The sequence below is a fragment of the Microcebus murinus genome, chromosome 7 (assembly GCF_040939455.1).
Source record: "Microcebus murinus isolate Inina chromosome 7, M.murinus_Inina_mat1.0, whole genome shotgun sequence".
Classification (NCBI taxonomy): Eukaryota; Metazoa; Chordata; class Mammalia; order Primates; family Cheirogaleidae; genus Microcebus; species Microcebus murinus.
Genome location: NC_134110.1, coordinates 24037995 through 24057555, shown reverse-complemented (window position 1 = coordinate 24057555; position 19561 = coordinate 24037995). Strand labels below are relative to the sequence as shown.

The 19561-nt window shown below is 41.0% G+C and overlaps 1 protein-coding gene across 3 annotated transcripts in view; it reads left to right on the top strand.

The window, feature by feature from the left end:
- Positions 1-19561, top strand: part of HERC2 (HECT and RLD domain containing E3 ubiquitin protein ligase 2) — a 188814-nt gene that overhangs the window by 140129 nt on the left and 29124 nt on the right. For all 3 annotated transcript variants that reach the window (XM_076004890.1, XM_076004889.1, XM_076004891.1), the window contains 12 exons: positions 274-457; positions 1073-1213; positions 4820-5011; positions 8366-8519; positions 11481-11588; positions 13170-13301; positions 13630-13788; positions 13873-13991; positions 14914-15039; positions 15518-15673; positions 16073-16188; positions 16289-16487. In XM_076004890.1, the coding sequence (XP_075861005.1) occupies positions 274-457; positions 1073-1213; positions 4820-5011; positions 8366-8519; positions 11481-11588; positions 13170-13301; positions 13630-13788; positions 13873-13991; positions 14914-15039; positions 15518-15673; positions 16073-16188; positions 16289-16487 (1786 nt within the window). The remainder of the gene's footprint in view (positions 1-273; positions 458-1072; positions 1214-4819; positions 5012-8365; positions 8520-11480; positions 11589-13169; positions 13302-13629; positions 13789-13872; positions 13992-14913; positions 15040-15517; positions 15674-16072; positions 16189-16288; positions 16488-19561) is intronic.

Below are 19561 nucleotides of genomic sequence, written 5' to 3'. Positions count from 1 at the left end.
AGAGGCTTATTCTGGTTTGGTTTTTACATTTGGCAGTTTTTCACTTGTCATCACTGTGGTTATTCAAGTAAATAAGATCCAGAGTAAACCTTTCAGCTTTTAGCTGACGGATACATGGTAATAATGTTTGGTATTTTTCCAAAACTCTTTTACATGTATCCTATAAAAATGAGGACATTCCTCATTGACTACTTGTCCTGCCTTGCATGTTGTGTGTCCTGTTGTGCAGTGGTGAAAGGGAGCTCACTGCAGGCCTGGCTTTCTGTTTGACAGAGATGCGGTGGTGGGGGCCCTGATGCCAGCTGGCATGATTGCCCCAGTGGAGTGTCCGTCCTTTTCCTCGGCACCCCCTTCTGATGTGTCGGCCATGGCTAGTCCCATGAATGGAGAGGAATGCATGCTGGCTATTGATATTGAAGACAGACTGAGTCCAAATCCATGGCAAGAGAAGAGAGAGGTAAAAGTAAACTATAGAGCTATAATTAGATCAGAATGGAAAAGGTGGCTACTTCATGTCTAAGAAAGTCTCAGTCACTCTGTCACTTAGTTTAGGCTGTTTATGTGCATTACTTTGATTTTTAGCTTGAATTAGAAAAATATTTAAAGGAGGATTTTTAGTGTTTAAGTGGAATTAGGTTTATTCTTTTTTTTTCTCCCTCCCTCCCTCTAATTAGGTTTATTCTTTAAAAATAAAAATCATTAAATGCAAGTTCATAGCCCTTTATCTGCAACTCGGAAACCTTAAGGCTCTGATAGTCACAAATTTTAGTAACTTGATGAAAGACCCAACTTGAAGATATGTAAGCTCATTTTGGTCTAATTTATAGAACCTGCTGTGAATATAATAGGTTTCCTTGGAAATACCAATGTGCTTAACTTTGCAAGACTACCCCAGGCCCCACTAGGGATGGTAGGTGATATGTGGTATAAGCACTGTTAACCTCTGTAAAATCTGGAACATTTCAAACAGCCCAAGCGATTTTAGGCGAATCATTTTGGACTTGTATAAGAAGTGTGCCGTTTTGCCAAACTTTTCCACTTAAACTTCCCCTCCTTTGTACTCTCCAATTAGATTGTCTCCTCTGAGGATGCTGTGACCCCCTCTGCAGTGACTCCATCTGCTCCCTCTGCCTCCTCTCGGCCATTTATCCCAGTGACAGATGACCCAGGAGCTGCCAGCATCATTGCAGAAACCATGACCAAAACCAAAGAGGTTAAGAAATGTTCTTCATTAACCTTTTATTGTGTAATAATCTTAAATATACACAAAACTTCTTAGAAATAGAACACAGTATACTCCCTATCCTGTTCATTTGTGGGAAAGCTGCAGGATACAGTCCCTGTCAGTGCTCAGGGCCTCAGTGTGTATCCCCTGAGTATCAGGGCATCAGCATTGATCCAGGATTACTTTCTGATCCACAGACCTATTCAGATTTTGTTCATTGTCTCTAGAGTGTCCTTATAGATTTAGTACCCAGCCTAGGATTGTGTGTTGTCTCTTTAGTCTTCAGTGTGGAACAATTCTTCAGAAACACCACAAGAATGATGCAGAGTTCTTTTCAGCTGGGATTCATGCTTTGTTGATTTGTTGCATTACCGGTGGTGTAACTTACCGCTTGGTTAAGGGTGTCTGCCAAGCTTCTCCACTGGAAGTTAATAAGTATTCTTAGGCAGATACCTTGAGACTATGTAAATATCTTATTCCTCATCATACTTACCAATTTTTAGTGTCTATTAATGATTCTAGCTAAATCCATTATTACTGTGTGGCTGTCACTTGGTCATTTTTCAGATTTTATCACTACATCTGGCATGTAATTGTTGCCATTCTCCTGTAAGCGAGAGCATTTCCTACTCCTCTGTTTGTCTATCTGTCTTCTTCTAACTATCTGCCTGTTGGTTTATATTTTACTGTCATTATTTGGCACTCAAATTGTTCCAAACTTGGCCATTAGGAGCCCTGTGGGCTGGTTCCTTTTTCTTTCTGATGTGTCTTCATAATTCTTAGAGCACTTCCTTACTTACTGGTAGAGTACTGTGTTCCAGACTACTCTTTCACCTACCCACTCCTGCCTTTCTCCAAGGAGAAGAAAGTTCCGTTTAGTGGATTGTAGGATTTGGAAACCACGATCTGGGTGCTTGGTAAACTGATTTCTACTGGGTGTATAATCCTTTCATATCTTGCTGGATTTGGTTTGCTACTATTTTGTTGGGAATTTTTCCATCTATATTCATAAGGGATACCAATCTGTAGTCATTTTGTGATACCTTTCTCTGGTTTGGGTGTTAGAGTACTATTGGCTTCATAGATTGAGTTGGGAAGTATTCCTTCCTCTTCTATTTTTTATAAGAGTTTGTGAAGGATTGGTATTAATTCTTTAAATATTTGACAGAATTTTATCTGTTCTAATGGCATATTCCCATCATTCTTTGAGTGTTTCCTTGCTTTTTGGCACAACACAAAATTCCAGGCTCAACAAAGGTGTTTTATGCTCCAACACAGGAATCAGCTGTTTCTTTAAGAAGTCCTGATTCTTTTTAGTGGTGAATGGTATTTAGAAGTCAAAATTTGGGCCCTTCCCATGCTTGTTGCTGTTTGGGTGTCAGAGCTAGAGAGTAAATATAGGTGTGTGAGAATGTACGTGTGTTACGGTGGGTACATACATCAATATGTATGTTGTTATATATCTACATTTATGAAAAATGACTGGTTCATACCAATATGATTCTAATCCAACTAGAATTCATTCTAGTTTTCACCCTTTTTGAATTTATAACTCTCTTCTCTGAAAGTGAAAAACCACGCTTCCATCATCAGCAGGCTATTTACTTATAATTCAGTCCCCCCCATCTTGGCCACCACCTGCCCGCTAGTGGGTGTCCTCCTTCCTCTGCACAGCCTCTGACAGCCAAAATGGGTCTGTCTGCCATGAGGGCAACCTCTTCACCCTGACCTGTGGCCCTACCCCACCACCTCCATGCTGACTGGCCCAAAGCATGGGCACCATCCTCACTTGCTCTGGCTCTGTCTCGCCAGCCACCCCCATGTGCAGATGCCCTTCCCACCCACTCAGGAGCTCTCTGCGCCAGGCCGCTTCTCCCTGCTCACGCTTTCTCCCTTGCCAGCCTGTCTGCCTTGGGGACAAACATGCATTCTTTTTAATTACATTTGGGAGCTTTGATTTATTATGCTGTTATTGCTGGCAAAAAATATGTCCTATGGAAATTATTTATAACCAACTGTGATAATAAGAACGTCACTATTTATAAATTAGGTGTCTGGACTCAACTTCTGATTTGGGGCAATCTCGTGGCATGAGGATTTAATTCAGAAATTATTCTGAAGAAGGCAAAATTTTTACCTTTAGGTGGAAGAAGGATGATATGATTTCTTCTCCACTAATTTGTTTATGACATGTAGGCATTATCCAGGTTATACACCTAAATTCCTATCATTTCAGTTTTGGTTTGACTCATTAAGGCAAAGTAATTTTAATGTTAGTATTAAGCTATAATTCATATTTAAGGATATGCTGCTGGTGATTTTCTTCTTTAGCAATTCCTCTAGACATATTTTCTGGTTTTTTTTTTTAACACTCCTACCAAAAAAAATGTTAGGTCCATTTAAATTGCAAGACCAAGGATATTGTATCTCATTGATATATTTCACTGAATGCTTTTGCTGTCTTTCAGTGCGTTATATTCTGTAATGTCATCATTTCTAATGGATTTCACTTACTGAATTCCTGGTCTCCATGCAGAGGCAGGAGCAAGGTCTGTTTCTCTAAAGGACAAGCTTGTTCCCAGCTCAGAGAGGAGTGGTTTTCAGGGCACACTGGATGGGTCCAGTCCCCTTAACGGGGGCGGTGCCTCTCCTGGCTCATTTCTGTTTGTGAAAGGAGCTGCATTGGGTTTGCTGAGGTCCAGAAAGCAGGACAGAAGAGAAGAAGTGTTTCTGTGGCTCTTGTTCTTCTGGTGAGCCAGACTCTGCCTCGGGGACATGAAGGGCTCCGTACCCCCCCACCCCCAACCCATTGTGCACAAGGTCACAGTAATTCCCATTCCTAGATCAGAAGTTGCAGGATTCCCCAGCGCTGATGGCCTCTTTTCTCCTCTCCCAGAGCTTAGCCCCTGTGCGGAGGCTGTCATGCTACCGAGTGAGAGCTGGGCGTGTGGTGATGCTAGATTACTGGAGCAGACAAGTAGGCTCCTTCCTTTATGAATTATCACAGTGTTTAGCTGATGTAGTGGGAATGGGAAGTAAACGAGTAATAGCAAGACTTTATTTTATGGATTATCTTCTCCAAAGAACCTAAGGAGCAAGAAATTATGCATAATGTGTTACATGCCAATGAGTCACCTTAAATAAGATTCTAGGAAGGAAATATCGAGAGGATCTAGACAAAATAGGTAAAAATAAAGGGCACAGATTTAGTTGATAGGAAATTCCCAAGTATACCTTATGGGTAATGAGTAGATTTTACATGGTGTGACTTCATTCCAAGGCTAATGTCTGCCTGTGATACAAACTGGGTCACAGTAGTAAATTATCATTTCTTTATGGTTTAAGTCATCTCTTTTAGGTAGATACTGTTGGTAATTTTTTTAAAAAGTTGATTGCTCTTGAAAACATAGTAAGTACATGGCTTGGTGGAGATTTTAGGAACTTGTCATTTCTTAATCTGTTTTTTCCATGAGTAAGGGACCTCAAAGTCCCTTATTCATTGGTAGTCATGTGTCCTTTGAGTTTGTGGGTAAACTGGTGACTCTTTATCTGTTATTATTCCTCATGTCAATTGTTGAATGTCATTTAATTTAGGATGTTGAAAGCCAAAATAAAGCATCAGGCCCAGAGCCTCAGTCCTTGGATGAGTTCACCAGCCTGCTGATTGCCGACGACACCCGTGTGGTGGTGGACCTGCTCAAGCTGTCTGTGTGTGGCCGGGCTGGGGACAGGGGCAGGGACGTGCTGTCCGCTGTGCTGTCTGGCATGGGCACCGCCTACCCTCAGGTGAGTCATGGGGCTGGGGCCGTCCTGCCCCATCTCCCTTCTCTGTGCTGGGCTGAGCTCTCTGAGGACATGCTGCTATTGGTCATGTGATCTTGTATTGGATTTTGTCCTCGTAGACAGCAGTTCAGAAACACTCTTTTAAAATAAAACTTTTAATTATTCCCCAGGTGACATCCTTTACCTGTTGTAGAACTGGTTTATGGATCTTTTCCCTACTGACTAATGTTAGAGTTCTTTAAATAAGTGCCCTTTCTATTGTGTATGTTGCAGTTTTCCCTCCAGTTTACCTTTTGACATTAGTTTGATATTTTTTGATATTTTTTGCCATGTAGAAATTTCTAATTTTTATGTAATCATATCTATCAGCTTTTTTCATTTATGGCTTCTGAGTTTTGTATCATGCTGGAAAAATGCTTACATGACATTATTGAAGAAATTCTCCCAAGTTTTCTTCTAATTGTTTTTATGATTTCGTTTATTATGTTTACATCTTTGAGCCATATCGAATTTATCTTGATGTAAGAAATAAAATAGAGATCCAACTTTAGTTTTTCTTGGATAGGAAAGCAGTTGCCTTAACATCATTTATTGAATAATCTGTCTTTTCCCTAGTGATTTGAAAACCACTAAATTCCTATATGTATTTGGGTCTATTTATAGACTGTTTTCTGTTTCATTGATAAAATTTGTTAGGCTGTAATACCAGAATGTTTTAACTGTTACTAAAATATGCTTGGTAGCACTGGGCCCAGTAGGACTTTCTGTCATTGTGAAATGTTCTGTATCTGAGCCATTCAGGGCTGTAGCCACAGGCCATATGTGGCTGTTGAGCACTTAAAATATAGGTAGTAGGCCGGGGCTCACGCCTGTAATCCTAGCACTCTGGGAGGCCGAGGCGGGCAGATCGCTTGAGGTCAGGATTTCGAAATCAGCCTGAGCAAGAGCTAGACCCCTGTCTCTACTATAAATAGAAAAGAAATTAATTGGCCAACTAATATATATAGAAAAATTTTGCCGGGCATGATGGCGCATGCCTGTAGTCCCAGCTACTTGGGAGGCTGAGGCAGCAGGATCGCTTGAACCCAGGAGTTTGAGGTTGCTGTGAGCTAGGCTGATGCCAGGGTACTCAATCTAGCCTGGGCAACAAAGCTAGACTCTGTCTCAAAAAAAAAAAAAAAATATATATATATATATATATATATATAGTATACCTGAGGAACTGAAGGTTGTAAAAAATCAATATTTAAATTTGAATAGGCATATGTGGCTATTTAATTAGTCTAGACCATAAGTCTAGCATTTAAAGCCAATATCATATCAGTATATCTTAGAAATAGGACTGATTAGTCCCAAATTCTTGGGCTTCCCCAAGGGCTTTCATTTATCAACATCCTTGCTCTGCCATGCCAGGCTCCTGATGCCACGTTCCTGGTTGCAGATACTTCCTCTGTTTTGGGGGGCCCTGTATTGTGACCACCAAAATGATGAAGTACCTAAGTACAGCTAAGCAGTCATGAAAACAGAGGAAATGGTTTGGTGGATATTTTAGGGGTTATTTCTTAATCTGCTATTCAGGAAGTACTAAAAAGTTATAGGTTTCCTTTCTGGTTTCTCAAGACAAGTTACTTGGCATAATTCTAAGAGATTAAATCCAGGTGAATTGTTGTCAACAGAGTACTATTTTTTTTCCCCCATAAGTGTATTGCGTTTGTAAGAAGAAAGGATGTGAATGAGAACTTTGATTTAAAATAATGTTTGGCATCTGCCAGGCCTGGTTCTGGTGCATTCTCTCAGTACAGAGGATAAGGTTTATCTTTATATACAGGTGAGGAGACCGAGGCTCAGAGAGGTTGTTACTGGCCTGAGGACACTAACTTTGCTGGTAGGTAGGAGAGATGGGGTTGGAACGCCAAGCGCTCTGATCCCAGAGCCACATTATGGCCCCTCTGTGATCTCCTCCTGAGAAGTTTGCAGGCCTTTCCTCTGCAGGACTGATGGACTTTGCAGAGGAACATACTGAAGGCCAGCACCCCTTGGTGGACTCTGCGCCTAGGTGTTTGATGATGCCAGTATCTGCTTTTTAGTAACTCAGGGATTAATTGTCTTCAGACTGTCCTCACCACTTTGGCAAGATGACTGTTCCTATGTCCTACCCTGATCTGATATTTGTGACTCCTACAGAAAAAAGAGACACATTTGGATTTAAAATAAACGTGCCTAAATAGGGCAGTGATATAACTAAGCTATTTGTTATCTAAACACGAGGAAAAATAAAGAAAAGAATAATCTATTTCTAAAAAGTGCAGAATGGGCATTGTGAAGAAAAGAACTTTATTTTTTCTGAATTAAAAATTAGGGGGTTAGGCCAGGCACAGTGTCTCACGCCTGTAATCCCAGGATGAAGTGGGAGGATTACTTGAGGCCAGGAGTTTGAGACCAGCCTGGGAAACATAGTGAAACCCCATCTCTACAAAAATTTAAAAATTAGTGGATGTGGTAGCTTGCAACTGTAGTCAAAGCTACTCAGGAGGCTGAGGTGGGAGGATCACTTGAGCCCAGGGGTTTGAGGTTACAGTGAGCTACAATGATGCCACTGCACTCTAGCCTGGGTGACATAGAGCAAGACCCTGTCTAAAAAAAAAAATGCAGTTAATATATTATTGCTGTTAAAGTATATTCTTTTATTTGTTTTTAAAAATAACAAGGAGTTTTATAATCACCAGTATTGACCACTTAAATGGTGTGAATCATCACTAATTTTTTTTTTAAGTACATTATGGATTGAGAGAATATGGTACGGGCTGACACTTAGTGTCCTGGGTTGAGATGCCCCTGGTTGTGTTCATACATGCAGCCTCCTCATTTCATTACTCTGCTGCTGTTTGGCCCTTATGGCCCGACTGTTCTTGATTCCTGCCCCCTCCTACCTGACTCCAGTGCCTTCCAGGATCTTGGTCATTTTTATCAACTTTCTACTTCTTGCCTTAATATTTTTATTCCTCAGGCAGACTTTCCTCAGTAGAAAACAATCTTGTCTTGGTGTAAACTGCAACTGTTGTCACCACAGGCATTTCATTTTATCAGTTGACATGTACTGAGTGTGTTGGGTGCCTTCCAACATCTATATGATAGATATCTCTAAGTTTCATATCACCATCACAAGCTCTGTGCTATCCTGATTTTCATGGGTGAGGAAGCCAAACCCTGATTTGACCTCAATTTCTCAAACTCTGAGTCCTCTACTCTGCCGCCCTGTCTCTGCAGAGATCTGGAGCAGGCTGAGTAGGGTAGTGTCTGACAACCCAGGTGTGGAGCCAGTCAGCCTTCTCATTTGTGTCCCTGCTTCCTCCCCAGGTGGCAGATATGTTGTTGGAGCTTTGTGTGACCGAGTTGGAGGACGTAGCCACAGACTCGCAGAGCGGCCGTCTTTCTTCTCAGCCTGTCGTGGTGGAGAGTAGCCATCCCTATACTGATGACACTTCCACCAGTGGCACGGTGAAGATACCAGGTACTTGGGCCAGCCCTGAGGAAGGAGCAGCGGGGTTCTCTGCCTCCCATTCTGTTTTCTCTGCTTTGCGCTGTTAGCAGCTGCTGAGGCTTAGCACCTGAAGCCACTGGTCCACTGGGGCTACAAAGTGGTGCCATTCTAATTGAATCATTTCTTTCCTGCTTATTAGCTGGAATACTTTTTTATCAAAAACATTTCTCCTTATCCTCTAGTTGGTTACCCAAAGGGCTGTTTGCATAACAAAGTCGAGTAAAAGCTTGATTCTTTCCTTCGGTTGAACAGTTTTTCTAGTCCTTCTATTTACCAGAGTACAAATTGGTACCTTATCATCCTTCGAAGGTCACCTGTTATTGATTTTATTTTTTTCTTTTTAGGAAGAATGTAATGAAGGAATTGATTTTAAAATATCATTATGAACTCATGGACTGAAACATATACGATGGGCTTTAATCTATTGTGATTATTATCCTCATTAAAGGTCAAGTTATCTCATCTCTATAGACAGTGGCAGCCTCTTCAGTTTGGCTTCTGAAAAGATTCTGGTGGTCTGTTGGTAACTTCCACGCAGTCTGGTATGACAAGATATTCTAGGCTTTTCTTGTAGGTTTCTGCCCTCTATCTGGGATCTTCCTGGTTTCTTTTGAGTTCTTACTGACACTTTCAATTCCAATTCAGAAGTAGAAGGTTTCTAATTCTTCTGTTACATCTGCATCTCTTTTTTTCCAATACCAAATCCTGGTTCCATGACACAGGATATGATGGAATATCTCATAATTTTTCATTTGCTTTATCACACATTACATATGCAACAGACAGGAAATAATTGTAATACTGTTAATATCAATATTATTACTGAAAATGTTTAAAAAATTTTGGGCATATGCCTTCTTCATTCTTCCAAATTTATTAAAATGATCATACTGTATTTACCAGAGCATGGTAACTATTACATACTATACTTTCTTCCTTTTAATGTTCATTTAGTCTTCATCTTCCTACATTTAGTGCTCTCTCCCCATTCTTTTGTCTCTTTAGTCATTGTGGTGTCTGAAGTACACTCTAGTAAATTCCTCAGCAGTCCCTGAGATCAGACTTTTCCCTTTGAACTGGAAAGATAGCTTTTTTGGATATTAAATCCTCAGATCACATATTCTTCCTCTGTCAAAATATTATAATGATCATTTTTTTTCCTTTATAAGTCATATGCTTTTCTTCAGTAATTTTACTATCAATAGAATATGTATTCATGTTGGTCATTCTAAGTGATATTCTCAGATGAGGGGTGTGCTCCTTTAATAATGTAATTCAAAGTCTCTTCTTTCAGGGCATTTTCTTGAATTATAGTTTGTAGTATTCTTGCTTATTTCTCTTTTCCAGGGACATATGGTAATTACCCATGTGTTGGATAGCTGTTAGGTTTACTGTTGGCTATTTCCTCTCTCAAATGCTTTTACCTTTCTTTTTTTAAAACTTCTTCCTTTCTCCTATTTTTTGTAAGGTATCTCTTGTGTTTATTTGATTTTATACTCTATATTAGTCTTAATTTTGGAATTTTTTTTAGTTGTAACTTTTTCTTGATTTTTGTCATTTAATTTTTTTGTTTTCCTAATTCTGATGTGTTATTTTTTCATATTGTGTATCATTTTCCTAATTTCCTTTAATTTGTTTTGAAACGATAGATTATAGTTTTGATGTCTTTCATGGGTATATCTTTCTGGCCTGCTTTCATCGTCCATAGGGATGTTATTCTGTTCCTTATTCTTTTCTAGCAGTAACTTTATATTGAATTTGACCTTGACACTTTTATCTTGCTTATTTTTATGTGAAATTAGTTTTTTTAAACTTTTAGAATACGGTGAAATTCAGAAAAGCTTTTTTTTAACTTTAAGCTATTACTCTTTCATGATAGAAATTAACAAAACAAAAAGTATTTCATCTTACAGCCTCTTTCTCTGTTCTGTTCCTTTCTGACTTTATATCCAATTCACCAGCAAATCCTATTTTTTCTGCTTTTAAAATATATTCCAAATCCAACCATTTCTTACCAACTCCAGAACATTTGGTGCCAGACCACTGTCATGTCTCACTTGGTTTATTGCACTACCGTCTTGTTCTAGCTCCTGCCTGTGCTCCTTCTCCTGCTCCCACCACCTGCATCTTCCCAGTGCCAACCCCCCACACACCACACCCAGAGACCTCTTAAAACCAGTCAGAAGCTGTCAGTCCTCTGTATGAAACCACTCGTACATCCCTGTAACCCTGAAGTGGGAGCTAAGCATCCTTCCTTCTTCCTCCCCACCTCGCTTCTTTCCTGGCCCCATCACATTATCCTCTGCTAGTCCTTAAAAATGTTCCAGTCTAAAGGAAAACTCTTATTCCTCTGCTCACACACTTCTGACAACAAACATGTGGGTTTTCCATACCAAGCAATTCTCCTCTTCTTTGCGGACGCCAACTGGGTGTCCTACAATTAAATTTTGATGTAACTACCTGAGTTAGTGCAGACTTTAATGATCTAGGGCTCAGTCCCACAAGACTGCCCCCCACTTCAATGCCAATTGTAAATAAGGGGCCCCCAGGTTACCTATAAGTTCTGCCTGACTTGGCTACAATTGGGGGTTCTCACAGCCCCCCCTCGCCATGTTTGATAATTTAAAAAGCTTGGTCTGGGTACTAGGGTTGAACGGGAAAGTTTGCCCAGAGGCAAGAGCACCAAATGAATTGGCCAAGCAGAAGCGTCGTCTGGCTTTTTTGCAAAAGTCCATGGGTATAATCTCCTGTGGAGGTGGTGTGGGGGGAAAGGGGTAGTCAGTCTAAAGTTCTTGTTTTTGAGGCTGGTTCTTCTGACTTTCTGCATTTCATTAGTTGTTAACCATGGTTTTTAGTCTCACTGTTTCTCAGGGCTCTGGGCCTTTGGAGTGGTGGTTGAAGTGGTCACTGTGCTTTGTGCTCGTCTTCCAGGTGCAGAAGGACTCAGGGTGGAGTTTGACAGGCAGTGCTCCACGGAGAGGCGCCACGACCCTCTCACAGTCATGGATGGCGTCAACAGGATCGTCTCTGTGCGGTCAGGTGAGGAAGGGGGTTAAGCAGGACTTGGTCTGCCTGCCTTCTGCTCTGCAGACAGAGCCTTTGACATTTGGGGACAGAATGCTGTTGTTTCACTCTTATGGGAGCCTTAAGGAAGGGACAGTAGAAGTACAGTAGGTTTTGTTTGCCTCTTCCCCATACTTTAAATGAGATAATTATCCATGTGATGTGTACACCACACCAATGATGGGTGACTAGTGTAAGAGTAGGCCCTTGTTGGGACATGCCCAGCCTTGCCCAGACAGCTAGAGAAGGTGCTGCCGGGGACATGTGAAGTGCCAGGGCTGGTGCAGGGTGAAGGTTGACATACTACAGAGCTCCTTAAAGGGATTTGTTTTTCATGGAGTCCAGTGAGGACTTGGCCACATGTAGAGTGAGTCCTATATGTGTGGCAGGCAGAGCACTGAGGTGGGCAGGAAGCCTGGCATCCTGGCCTGTCTCTGCTCTGCCACTGTGCTCTGTGAGGCCAGCAGGGCATACCATTCATCTATGGGGCTTGTTCAGTGCTCTCTTACTGGGCATTTTGGAATTGCCAGTGTAGGGGTGCATGTGTGTGCCTTCTAAGCCCTCTTTATCTTCCTCTAGAGCAAGGGACAGCAAACTTTTTCTGCAAAGGGCCAAGTAGTAGACATTTGAGGCCTTGTGGGCCATGTGTGGCCTCTGTTATAACTAATGCGCAAACCAGACATCTGTGAATGGGTGTGGCTGTGTCCCAGTAACACTCACCTCACACAGTGTTACTTGTTTAAATCTCTGGTCTAAAGCTGTGTATAAAGTGGTGAGATGAGTTTTTCTGGCACCTTGACAAGTTTGTCATAATTTTCAGTAGTGTTGTTAGATGTGACAGTTTCTCTTCTAGCAGAAAACCCCTGCCAGCCATTCCTGCTGCCAGATGGTCCTTCTTGGTTATTTTTGGGTTTTTTTTTTTAATTAAAAAAAATTTTTTTGACCTCATTTGGAAATACAGATGGTCCTTCTAAAGCAGAAATCTGGTTGGGGTCTTTCTGGCTCTTCCAAGACACCTTAACACAGCGCTACTCCTCTCCATAGAAGCCAGGCCCTCTATGCTGTCCGGGCTGCTCCACTCCTCCCTAGAATGCAGGCTTTTCCTGGCCAGGCTGGACTGCACACATGGACCCTTTGTGGCGGAAGTTAGGGCTCCTTCTGTTGCCCAGCTCCTGGTTGTATCAGAGCTGGGTGTAGGCTGGCTGGCCCAGCAGGCCTCTCACTGAACCCTAGTTGTGTGTGTGATCATTTCCCATCATGTGGTGCCTTTTATCAGGGCAGTGCTCATCTGCCCTCAGTTTCCCTGGTACTTGGTATAGGAGTTGAGTGATTGGGTGTTGAAGAGTGTTATATATTGAAATGTGATTGCCAAGAGTGGTGTGTCACTGTGACACACAGTGGTGTGGCACTGTAAACTTTGGAGAATTTAGATTGGAGGAGCTTGTTGTTCTTCAGACGCAGCATGAATGATTTTGCTTTGTATATAATGTCTAAAGAAGTTTGTATTGATCAGATGATTGCGTGACCCTAACCCCAGGCTGTGCTTCTCTCTTCGAGGCCGAGAGTGGTCCGACTGGTCCAGCGAGCTGCGCATCCCTGGGGATGAATTAAAGTGGAAGTTCATCAGTGATGGGTCTGTGAATGGATGGGGCTGGCGCTTCACGGTCTATCCCATCATGCCAGCCGCAGGTAAGGAGGGTTCATGGCCATGAAGATTTGATGACCAGCTACAGATTGTTAGTGGAGCAACATGGACACTCATGTTTTTCATTTGGAAACTTATAGTCTGTCTGCTGTGTTGCACTCTGTCCTCATGGTTGCAGTTCTTAAGGCTTTTGATTTACAGTTGAAATGTCAATGTGAAGAGCATGGCTCATGCGACTCAGTGCCAACATCATACCTTTAACTGTTGCATTCCAAGTGGGCGGGGCTGCCACTTGTTGGATTTGTATGTGTCTTCTTATGGGGTAGTCCCCACCTTGTCAAACACAAGGATGTTCACAGTGCTCATTCACAGGTCCTAAAGACCTCCTTTCTGATCGCTGCGTCCTCTCCTGTCCGTCCATGGACTTGGTGACATGTCTGTTAGACTTCCGACTTAATCTCGCCTCCAACAGAAGCATCGTCCCTCGCCTGGCGGCCTCGCTGGCAGCTTGTGCACAGTTGAGTGCCTTAGGTAAATGGCGCTTTACAGTCCTGTCTATCTAACCAATTAGAAGAAATGGTCAGGCTTCTGATATTTTCTCTGTGCTCGTTTCAGCTGCCAGTCACAGAATGTGGGCTCTTCAAAGACTGAGGAAGCTGCTTACAACTGAATTTGGGCAATCAATTAACATAAATAGGCTGCTTGGAGAAAATGATGGGGAAACAAGAGCTTTGGTATGGAGCATTATAGTAAATTTCTAGACATGTGACCCTTTGGGAATAATATGTTGCTTTAACACTTAAGCCTCTAAATTGTCAAGAGGAGTTGGGTAATTTCACATAAATAGGGAGGGCTTTGTCACAGGCAGGCTTTTCCTTATATTGCTATGTATACTGGGCTCAAGCTGGACTTTGGTTTTTAAAAAATGCATGGGTAAATGGCTATGGACATAGGATGGTATGTATTGACCTTCACGGTGAGTCTGACTGACCACCTTTATCTTGTGGAGTAAGATAGTCACTTTTAATCCTGACCATACGAGGAGATGGGCAGGAGATCGAGAGAGACTATTTCCCTGAAAGTGGCTGTTTTAAAATTGAGACCAGAGATTCTGTGATGAATCTTCAAACTCCTCTTTTTATTTTAGTGTTCATGTTCTTTTACCTTTTTGCCTACTTGAGAATTTCAATAAACATTTTTTTTTTTTTTTTTTGAGACAGAGTCTCACTTTGTTGTCCAGGCTAGAGTGAGTGCCGTGGCGTCAGCCTAGCTCACAGCAACCTCAAACTCCTGGGCTCAAGCGATCCTCCTGCCTCAGCCTCCCGAGTAGCTGGGACTACAGGCATGCGCCACCATGCCTGGCTAATTTTTTTTTTATATATATATATCAGTTGGCCAATTAATTTCTTTCTATTTATAGTAGAGACGGGGTCTCGCTCTTGCTCAGGCTGGTTTTGAACTCCTGACCTTGAGCAATCCGCCCGCCTCGGCCTCCCAAGAGCTAGGATTACAGGCGTGAGCTACAGCGCCCGGCCAATAAACATTTTTTTAAGAGGGAATAGTACCAACATAATAAAACATTTGACTCAGAAACAAAACAGTCACCCTCTCCTGCATTTTGGATTCCTGCAATAGATTATTATTTTATTTTCTTAGAGTTTTACAGGCAGTGCTCTTGCTGCTTTGGTGAAAGGCCTTCCAGAAGCTTTGCAAAGGCAGTTTGAGTATGAAGATCCTATTGTGAGAGGTGGCAAACAGCTGCTCCACAGTCCATTCTTTAAGGTAATATTTGACTTATTTTTTAAAATGATGGTAGCGCCATTTGGCTGAGAAAGCCCCTGAGAGCTGTTGTGTGCAGTGTGCCATGTTGTAGGCCTCTTTGAGGGCAGCTGTAGGTATTGCTGAAGTTGAGTATGAAAACTCTCAAGTAATGATTGTGTGATGTAAGTGCTTATACCTTAAACCTTTACCTAAGCATTAGCACGTTTTGAGATTCACGGGTCGTCTCTGCAGTCGATGCAGGCAGCAAGTGCTGTGGCACTTGTTGGATCTGAGTACTGGGTGGATCCCTAGGAACTGTTAGGGATCCCTGCATTGCAGGCGGTGGTGAAATACTTGCTGGGCCATGGCAGGTAGCCTGGAATAAGGAGTGGGACAGTGGCCAGTGGCAATTGGCTCATCTTTAACACACATGTTGGCAAAGTGGAATGTTCACTGCATTTCTAAACATCCCCATGTTTTTAATTTTTGGTGGCTTTAGGTGCTAGTAGCTCTTGCTTGTGACCTGGAACTAGACACTCTCCCTTGCTGTGCGGAGACGCACAAGTGGGCTTGGTTCCGGAGATACTGCATGGCCTCCCGAGTTGCTGTGGCCCTGGACAAAAGAACACCATTGCCCCGTCTGTTTCTTGATGAGGTATTGTGCGTTATTTTGGAATCTCTTTTGGAATGCAGAGGCATTTTCTTTAGCTATAGTGTAAAAAGAGACCAGTATTATGAGACAGAAAAATGTCTCTTGGTGAGAAATACCATAAAGAAAATAGCACATAGGTAAAAATAAACTGACACCGTGAATTTCAGTTGAGGTTCATTTTTAGTAAAGTAAATTAAAGATAGAATGATACTGTCTAGACACTGTTAATATCATAGACTTGATGTAATCATTGGTATTGCTTATTTACCTTAAAATTGCAATGTTCATATTTCTTCATATTCCCAGGCAGGGATTCCTCCTGTTTTCTTACCTTACTATTTATTTGTTTTATTCTTGAGATGAGTGTATGACTTATAATCTCATAATAATAATGTTGTCTAGGTGGCTAAGAAAATACGTGAATTAATGGCAGACAGCGAAAATATGGATGTTCTCCACGAGAGCCATGACATTTTTAAAAGAGAGCAAGATGAACAACTCGTGCAGTGGATGAACAGGTTATTATATCAGAAACAAGAAATAATGTGATATGTGAGAGAAAGAGGTCACAAGTGCTATTCTTTCCCGTGTCAAATGATCCTTTAATGTTTGTTGCAGGCGGCCAGATGACTGGACTCTTTCTGCTGGTGGCAGTGGAACGATTTATGGATGGGGACATAATCATCGGGGGCAGCTTGGGGGCATCGAAGGTGCAAAAGTCAAAGTTCCCACTCCATGTGAAGCCCTTGCAACACTTAGACCAGTGCAGTTAATTGGAGGAGAACAGACTCTCTTTGCTGTGACGGCTGATGGGAAGGTAAGGGTGCATTTTGGTGTCATACTGTCTTTAAGACTGAGGCAGTGTGGCTAGGTGTGTTGTATGGGTCTTGGCACCTATGAGGTTGAATCTGTGCTAAAATCTTATCTCAAGATTAGTAGTAATTATGGTATGCTAGAAGCAGTTAGAGTTGTAAAATATTTTTGTATGATCTTCAGATGCGTTCTATAACTTTACATTTTTTTATTTTGAAATACATCACATATAAAATTATTAAAATTTTTGTTTGCATATCATTTGTTAGATGTATTCCTTTCTTGTTTGCTTTTTGTAAATGCTGTCTTTTAAAAAGTCAATTGCTGCTGATGTGTAGAAATATTTGATGTTTCTATGTTGACTTTATATCTGGTGACCCTACTCTTTTTTTCCTGACATATCTGAAGATTTTTGGTATCTTTATAGAGAGCTATAATCTATAAGTGAATTTTGTTCCTTCTTTTCCAGTTTACCTCTTCTGTTTTCTTCCTTTTGTGTGGGTTAACGGGAGCAAATTGTGCTGCATGGGTGTTGTAGTGTCAGAGTGGGTGGGAGTGAGGGTAGTGGGTGTGCTCCTCTCTGGATCCACACTGGGGCAAGCACTGATGGAACGTTTCACATGCTCACTGGGGGGTTGATAGAAGCCGTTTATCAGGTTAAGGACATTTCCTTCTGTTTCTATTCATGAATGGGTGCTGATTTTTGTTAAATACTGTATTTTTTGGAATGTTCTTTTATAGATGTTTTCTTCTTTAGTGGAGTAATATAGTGAATTGGATTCATTGGTTTTCTCATATTAAACAAGTTTGCATTCTTTGGAAAAATCCAATGTGGTCAGGGTATGTTTTATATATTTTTAGTTTATGTTTGCAATTATTTTGTTTAGATTTTGGGAGACCCAAGTTCATGAGGGAGACACCATCATGTAATATTTCTGTCTTACATACTCTTTGTCTCATTTTGATACGGAATTAGCTACTGTTTAACTTGAGATAATATACACTTATCATCTCAGTTTCTCTGGGTCAGGACCTCTGGAGGTGGCTATATAGGTCAGTCTTCCAGCTCAGAATGATCTCTTATTGGGTTACAGTTGTCTTGAGGCCATATGAGGAAGGATTCAGTTCCTTATGGACTGTTGGACTGAGGCTTCAGGCCCTCATGAACTGTTGCAAAGGCTGTCCCTGCTCAGTTCTTTGCCGTGTGCCCACAGGGCATCTCACAGCCTGGCAGCTGGCAGCATTAGTGAGATAAGGGAGGGGCAGGAGGGAGCAACAGAGAGATGGAGTAGCCAGACGGTGGAAGCTGTGGTCCTGTGTAACTGAATCACAAAAGTGACGCTTCATCACTCTGTCCAGCCCACATTCTAGGAAGGGGATTAGAGGCCTACCTTAGGGTTTGGTTCCAGAATACTGCAAGAAAGTGAATATCACAATAAAGCAAGTCACATGAATCTTTTGGTTTCCAAGTACATAGAAAAGTTATGTACCATGCTATAGTCAATATTATATTAAGTGTGCAATAGCATTACATCTAAAAAAAACAATATATATACCTTAATTAAAAATTACTTTGTTGCTAAAAAATGCTAATAATCATCTGAGCCTTCAGAGTTATAATCTTTTTGCTGGTGGTGGGTCTTACCTCGACATTGATGGCTGTTGACTGATCAGGTTGGTGGCTACTGAAGGTTAGGGTAGCTGTGGCAATTTCTTAAAATACGACAACAATGAAGTTAGCCACATAGATTTGACTCTTCCTTTCACAAAAGATTTCTCTGTAGCATGCGATGCTCAATTTGATAGGCTTTTACCCATAGCAGAACTTCTTTCAGAATTGGGAGTCAGTCCTCTCAAACCTTGCTGCTTCTTGCTCAACTAAGTTTATATAATATTCTAAATCCTTTGTTGTCATTTCAACAGTGTTCTCAGTGTCTTCACTGGGAAGGAGTAGATTCCATCTTAAGAAACCACTTTTTTTGCTCATCCATAAGAAACAACTCATTTGTTCATTATGAGATTGTAACAATTCAGACGCACCTTCAGGCTCCACATCTAAATCTATTCATAGTTTTCTTGCTCTTTTTTTTTTTTTTTTTTTTTTTTTACCACATTTGCAGTGACTTCCACTGAAGTCTTTTGAACCCCTCAAAATCGTCCATGAGGGTAGAATCAACTTCTTCCAAACTCTTGTTAATGGGGATATTTTGACCTGTGAATCATCTTTGCTCACCATTATTTCTTACATCTCAGACCTGTATCTGCAATCATTTTCCTTCTACTTTGAGCATATCTTTTTCACTTTCCTTTTGTGAGGTTCTTTTGTTGGTTAATTCTCCAATTATTTTTGTTGGTTTCTTTGAAAATATCTTTATTTTGCCTTTTTTCTGGGGTAGGGGTTGACAAACATTTTCTGTAAAGGATGCGATAGTATTTTTGGCTTTATGAGCCATTTTGTTTCTTTTGCAACTACAAAGCAGCTATGGCCGTAATGTAAATGAGTTGGGTGTGCTGTGTTCCAATAAAACTTTATTAAAAAAAAACAGGTGCTGGGCCCAGTTTGGCCTGTGGGTTGTTATTTACCAACTCCTGTTCAGAGTATAAAATTTTCAGTTGATAATTATTTTCAGTCAGCCTATAAAACGTTTTATTCTTATGGTTTCTGGCTTTCATTATCTAATGGGGATACTAATAGGATGTTAGCAGTCGGACTAACTTCTACCCCAATAAAGATGTTAAATCTTTAGCTGCTTTTAAGATCAGTTTTTGGTGACAGTTTCACTGTGGTACATTTAGATGTCAATTTCTCTTAACTTTTCTTGCCTTTTTAGTTTATTTTTTGTTTTGTTTTGTTTTGTTTGCCAGGAGGTGAGGGATTGAAGAGTGGGATGGGGTCCAGGCTTTGAGAATTGGTCTTTTGTTAATTGTGGTAAATTTCTAGACATTTTTTTTTCTATTATTTCTTTTTTTTCTTTATTTCGGCATATTTCTATTATTTCTTCTTCCATATTTTCTGTATGATCTCTACTTAAAACTCGGATGCTGGAGTGAGAAACTCTTTCCTTTGTATCTCTTAAT